At 42.6% G+C, this 6,819-nt stretch overlaps 1 protein-coding gene across 1 annotated transcript; it reads left to right on the top strand.

The window, feature by feature from the left end:
• The first annotated feature begins 1,564 nt into the window (after positions 1-1,564).
• On the top strand, positions 1,565-5,996 carry LOC138789228 (chymotrypsinogen 2-like). The gene is made up of 7 exons (XM_069967837.1): positions 1,565-1,810; positions 1,895-1,998; positions 2,787-2,866; positions 3,872-3,950; positions 4,041-4,221; positions 4,340-4,482; positions 5,835-5,996. Exons 1-7 carry the CDS (start codon positions 1,759-1,761, stop codon positions 5,994-5,996), a joined length of 801 nt encoding a protein of 266 aa, XP_069823938.1. The 5' UTR covers positions 1,565-1,758.
• Positions 5,997-6,819: the final 823 nt, after the last annotated feature.

The raw sequence follows: 6,819 nt of genomic DNA, 5'->3' as shown, positions 1-6,819 counted from the left end.
GAAGAACACCTGTGCCCATGTATTGACCTTTGACTTCAGTCTTCACACCATTTTATGCTCAATAGACTCAGCTGAACCTTCCTAATGGGTGACACAGGCCCCAGACCTTGTTACCTGGGATGAGCAGAATTCTGAGGGTTCCCTTGCTGATAGTTCCTAACTACTGCAACTTTGCTCTGTTCGGATCAGTTCCTGGCTCTGTGGCTCTGGTATGGATACTGTCCTGCTCTGTTTTTTCACTTAAGAGAGGACTAGCCAGAGATAACCTCAACCCACGCCGTGGACTAGGAGGAGTTTAACAGTGCATAGTGCTTTATAGTGTTACTAGTAAAGAAGTTGCGAGAGACGTATGGTCTTGCGTCCTTCCCATGTGAGGTACTGACTAAGACTAAACCGTAGGACCGGGGACCTGGCAGAGGGCCAAGGACCAGAAAGGACCACTGTCGAGGGCTATCTGTCTTGCGTCCTTCCTCCACAATTTCCAGAACAAAAGACTCTGCTCCTCCCACCCATGGGACTAACTTTCTCTACAGCGTGTACAGCGTGGTGCGCTGTGATTGGGTGAAAGAGTGCAATAGAAGAAGAAAAGAGGGAGATGATAGGAGAGAAGTAAGCAGAAATCCTTCTGGTCTACAGATTCTGGCGACACACAAACACAACTCCCCCTTCGCGATCATTTAGCTGTACAGCTTCCATATATACATACATAATACAGCGACATCTAGTGGATAACTCTTAGTACTACTTTTACCACAGTAAGAACACAAAAAGTACAGACTTTTGCGAAGGGTGTATATAACTGCAACACCCCTTGTGGGACACCACATATGTGCTCTCCAGAGGTAGCCTGACTGTTATTAGGTACCGAGATGAAATCCTTAAACCCCTTGTGAGACCATATGCTGGTGCGGTTGGCCCTGGGTTCCTTCTAATGCAGGACAATGCTAGACCTCAAGTGGCTGGAGTGTGTCAGTAGTTACTGCAAGATAAAGGCATTGAAGCTATGGACTGACCTGCCTGTTCCCCTGACCTGAATCTTATTGAGCACATCTGGGACATTATGTCTCACTCCATCCACTAACATCACGTTGCAGCACAGGCTGTCCAGGAGTTGGTGGATGCTTTATTCCAGGTCTGGGAGGAGATCCCTCAGGAAACCATCCGAAACCTTATCAGAAGCTTGCCCAGGTGTTATAGGAAGGTCATAGAGGCAGGTGGAGGCCACACACCATACTGAGCCTCATTTTGACTTGTTTTAAGAACATTACATCAAAGTTGCATCAGCCTGTAGTGTGTTTTATCACTTTAATTTTGTGTGTGACTCTAAATCCAGGCCTCAATTGCTTAATACATTAGATTTCCATTGATGATTTTTGTGTTATTTTGCTGTCAGCACATTCAACTTTGTACAGAACAGTAGTACAGTATTCAATGGGAAGATTTCATTCGTTCAGATCTAGGATGTGTTATTTGGGTGTTTCTTTTCATTTTTTGAGCAGTGTATATAAGGATAACAACCTAATATGGCTATAAATAACCATTCACGTAATGTGGATACAATGACGTCCCGCTCCTTTGGTAACACCTGTCTCACCCACACATAGTTTCCTCTACCTCCACATTTCGACATTTTCTATATCAGTACAAGGTTGTGTGATAAGAACATGGACGCTCCTATCTCTAGTAAAGCTCTATGTGTGATTGGCTACTTGTGGATATATAAGCTGCACAAATCCCGTTCATCCTCCACTTCTCACTATGGCATTTCTGTGGCTTCTGTCCTGCTTTGTCCTGTTAGGAGGCAGCTATGGTAAGTAGGGGCTTTCAGTATTATAATATGTTATGGAGATGACTAGTTCCTTCCATTGATAGCTATTATGTACTTATTCCTCAGGTTGTGGTGTGCCAAGAATCAGGCCAGTCATTTCTGGTAATTCCAAGATTGTGAATGGTGAGGATGCAGTTTCTGGGTCGTGGCCATGGCAGGTGTCTCTGCAGGTAATGTACTAGGATCTTATATACTGAACATTTATTTCCCTCTTTTTATATGGACAATATAAAAGTAAAAGAGAGCACATGTTTGCTATGAAAGAAAAGATAGTGACAACTAGTGATCAAAATGCAGTATAGCAACTTCATCCACAGATTACCCCGTAATACACATAACATTTGTGCCAACCTACATGCATATATACCAAGCAGTGGCACACGGGTTCTCCCTTCGAGTTTGTGTTTCAAGCAAAAAAAAAGGTTTTAGAACATTGACTAGGGATATATGCCAAACCAGAAATCTCTCCAATGGGAAAGTCTATTTATCGCTGGTGAGATCTTTCGTTGTTATTTCCCCTCATCAGTACAGAGCGGGGCGCTGAGAGGTCTATTGTTGAAACAGGAGATCCTGAAGAATTGTGTGGTATCGTAGTTTATTTTACTCTCTGGCTCACAGCAATCTCCATCTAGCCGGCTCCTTTATATGTCTATAAGGCTGCTTGGTGCGCTGCCATGTGCTGCTCCCCACTCCTTATCTGTGGGGGTCTCAGTCGCTGGGATCCCACTAGTCAAAACTTTTCATGTGTCACAGAGACGTGTTTTTTTTGTTATGATCTATTTATTGATTTATTAATGAATTTCTATTAGTGGGGCTATTTTATATGTGTTTTTATATATCGGGAATTTGGCAATAGCATGTATATAGATAAATGAATTGTACAGATGATACAGATTAGAAAAGTAAAATCCTTGGTGATAAAGATGAACCTTGTTCTGTTTTTATTACACATCTATAGACCAGCACTGGAGCCCACTACTGTGGTGGTTCTCTGATCAGCCAACTTTGGGTTGTCACCGCTGCTCACTGTGATGTCAGGTAAGTAATTTGTTTTATAGCAAAGCTCTTCTGAAATCCCACAGAGCCAGAGCGATGGGGATTAATAAGGGGAGACACCCACATGTTGCCACCTAGGATCTCCACAAGTTGGTACAATAACTGGGCCCATGCCATTCTGCCAAGTGTCATGCAATTTCATCAAGTTATATTTTAGTAGTTATTTCACTAATTTCTGTAATATTCAGTATATGGAGTCTGACGTCATACAACCCAATGATGTGATGTAAATATATGGACACAAGACATGCAGATAGTGTAGCGGTAGGAGGAAGCATTGACTAAGGCCGGGTTCACACTATGTTTTTTTTTTCATCTGTTTTTTTTATCCTTTCTTTTTTTTTTGCAAAAAAAACAAAAACGGATTGACTTCCATTCATAAAAAAAGATGAAAATGCATTGGTTTTTAAACGTACACAAAAACCTACTTGACTATATTTTTGTTTACGTAAAAAAAAAAAAAAAAACGTTTTGATCCATTTTTTTAATAATAGAAGTCAATGGAAAAACAGCTCAAAATGGATGCATACAAATGCATCAGTTTTCAAGTCAGTTTTCTGGCAAAAACAGATTATAAAAACTGTGTGAACCCAGTTTTTGGGTGATGGACGGAACCAACACTATCTAGGGATATATCACAATACAACTACAAAAACTTGACATAGACTCGATGATGGGGGCTTCTCCTCACACTGATGCGGCTGCTTTACCCGGAAACAATGAACATTCAGATGGAATAACTGTGAATGTCCATGAAGTAATTACTATATATATATATATATATATATATATATATATATATATATATATAAGGAAACTATAATATATGTCCATTGTATAGTAAAGCTTTAGGTATATCCTACTAAGAGAGGGAAATAGTGATAAAACTGTATGTGTGACATTATAGAACTCTATAAATCATAAATATCATATAACACAAAAAAAACTAGTGAAGTCACTAAAATGGTTGTCCATCTCTATATACAGAACTTCTGAACGTGTAATACTGGGTGAATATGACTTCTCCTCCTCTGCTGAGCCTATTCAGACTAAATCCATTGCTCGGGTAAGCGGAAACACTAGAATGTTTATTATTTATTTATTTTACATTTATTTATTTTAAATTAAAAATAAAATAAATTTGTTTATTTCACAGGTCTTCACACACCCCGGCTATGACCCTTCAACCATGACAAATGACATTGCACTTGTGAAGCTGAGCAGCCCTGCTACTATCACCGCTCGTGTGTCCCCTGTGTGCATTGCCGCTAGTGCTGATGTATTCAGTGCAGGGGAGAGATGTGTCACTACTGGATGGGGATACACAAATGGTGTAGGTAAGTAAATGACAGACATATAGCAATACCTAGCTGGGCATAGCATGACGTCACCTTGATTGTCAGAATCCCAGACATAATATGTAGGTCAACCTCAATGTTATTTATTTTTTTTTAGCACAAACAGAACCAAGTAAACTGCAACAAGTGGCTGTGCCTCTTCTCACCAATACTGACTGTCAGAGATATTTTGGAAAGAACTATCCAGCAATCCAGAGCAGCATGATCTGTGCTGGAGCAACTGGCGCCGACACCTGCAAGGTATGACATCACGCATCTCTAGTCATGTCCTGTGTTTTCTCACAATACATCCGATTTTGCTAACTAAGGGTATGTTCACACTAAGCAAAATCGGTGGAATTTCCACAGCGGAACTCTCTGCTGTGGAATTCAGTCTGCCTCAGTCAAACAATGTGTCTATGGGAGGTCTTGTGCGCCTTCACTCTCCGCGGCCCTCCGCTCAAAGTGACACTGAGGCAGGCAGGATTCCACAACAGAGGGCTCCGCCATGGAAATTCCACCGATTTTGCTCAGTGTGAACATACTTTAATTTTCACAAAATTTATCAAACATAATAAAATCAGTGTATAGGTAGATGTATAGAAATCTCGTCTATCGTTAGCCATACTCCCTCCCTTCATTCACACTATCTCACTTCCATTGGTTAAACTTGATAAATTTGTTTTTTAGCTATAGTTTGTAGCTATACTATGTAGTTATCAGGGCCGATTCTGGGGTTTCTGCCGCCTGAGGCAAACCTCAGACGGCCGCCCCGAGTGATGGCCAGCACTAAGCCCCCCCATCCCCCCCCTGTCGCCGCAGCCATCCACTCACCTGTCCCACGCCGCAGCCGGCCCGCGCTCTCTGCTGTCTCCACATCCCGTCAGGTCCCGCAATGTCACGGACCTCCAGGCTGTGGTGAGTGAGTGGGGTGATCGGGTCGCGCGTCCCCCACCAACCCCGGGCACTCACCACAGCCTGGAGGTCCGTGACAGCTGCAGGGTGACATCGCGGGACCTGACGGGATGTGGAGAGCGCGGGCGACGGGACAGGTGAGCGGCCGCTGTCATTTTTGTTAAGTGATACTTAACAAAAATGACAGCAGGGGGGACATAATGCCGCCCCCTGCCGGACCGCAAAATCTGCCGCCTGAGGCGGAAGGCTCATTCCGCCTCATGGCAGAAGCGGGCCTGGTAGTAATATAACTTTCAGTAACAGTCATTTATTTGGGAGACTGTGATCTCTCCCATCCTCCCAGAATCCAATGTGCCCCATCCTTCTATCAACTCGCATTTTTTTTTTGTCTGAGCAGAGTAAGGAGACCACCCTACACCTTAGACATTTGGTTAAACCCGTCAAAACCTGGCAAAGATTGACAGACTCCGGTCTGGTATATGGGGTGTTCCTTACCTGATTGAGCAGGAGTTTCATCAAGGAAGAGAAATCATAAACCACAGTTATAGTCCACATGGCGCCGGCACACACTGACCTCCACACAGTACACATTGCAGGCCTCTCATAATAGTAGCTATACAGCCTATGTAAAATCCTCAAGTTAGAAAACAAACTGTATTAACTGTATATATACTTACTTCTTTTCTTCTAATTTTCAGGGTGACTCTGGTGGGCCACTTGTATGCCAGAAAAATGGAGCGTGGACCTTGGCTGGTGTTGTATCCTGGGGAAATCCTACTTGTTATCCTTATATGCCTGGAGTTTACGCTAGAGTTACCTCCCTGAGATCCTGGCTGGACCAGACTATTGCTGCTTATTAGTTATATAAATGTTCTATATCTTTTGTCATTTATTTTCAATAAATTATCTGTACTATTTGATAATAATTTAACTTGTATTATGATGATTTATCCTGTTATACTTCAGCCAGGTCCTTACCGTTAATGATGGGGCACCGCCCACAAATAACCCCTTTCAATGCAGCAATCACAGCATTTAAATGTCACTGACAGGAGCTGCACTCCTGTCATTGTCCAATAGGGACCCTGGGTTCCGACCATTTTTAGTGACTGACGGAGGCAGGCTCTATGCAATGAATGCAGATAACACTATGCTATGGCATGCATCATATGTCCTAAGGGGAGTTACACTGGGAGAGTTGCTGGTAGAGAAGGATCTGGGGGTACTTGTAGATAATAGACTACAGAAAAGCACACAATGTCAGTCAGTGGCCTCTAAGGCCAGCAGGATATTGTCATGCATTAAAACAGGCATGGACTCGCGGGACAGGGATATAATATTACTGCTTTATTTTTTTTAAAATATCATTTTTATTTGAGCATAGACAAGCAGTTCACACAAACCAGCTAGGCATCGCAGCACTCATTTTTTCATTTTACAGTTGACACATTGAAAAGGTCATGTACCGAAAGTTCCAACCCATAGGGAAGCAAAGAGCCAGGAACGGCTCCCGTGGAACCAAATCCACTAGTAAGTCTCAATGGAGACACCCAACAGAAATTATGGTATGAAACAAGATTGAACAAGACTACCAGTAGCCACAAAGCCCCCCGATGTTGGTCAAGAGACCTGCATCTTGTGAAAACAGATCAAGAGTTGAGAAAGAGAGAGAAGAAGTAGAGA

Source organism: Dendropsophus ebraccatus, chromosome 4 (assembly GCF_027789765.1).
Source record: "Dendropsophus ebraccatus isolate aDenEbr1 chromosome 4, aDenEbr1.pat, whole genome shotgun sequence".
Classification (NCBI taxonomy): domain Eukaryota; kingdom Metazoa; phylum Chordata; class Amphibia; order Anura; family Hylidae; genus Dendropsophus; species Dendropsophus ebraccatus.
The sequence above is the reverse complement of the archived record's forward strand: the minus strand, read 5'-3'. Positions and strand labels throughout refer to the sequence as shown.

Bases quoted from the DNA above. Each gene is read 5' to 3' on its own strand.
- LOC138789228 (XM_069967837.1), top strand. From the start codon at position 1,759: ATGGCATTTCTGTGGCTTCTGTCCTGCTTTGTCCTGTTAGGAGGCAGC. The intron at 3,951-4,040 runs GTAAGCGGAAAC...TTTATTTCACAG, and splicing joins AGACTAAATCCATTGCTCGG to GTCTTCACACACCCCGGCTA. The intron at 4,222-4,339 runs GTAAGTAAATGA...ATTTTTTTTTAG, and splicing joins GGGATACACAAATGGTGTAG to CACAAACAGAACCAAGTAAA.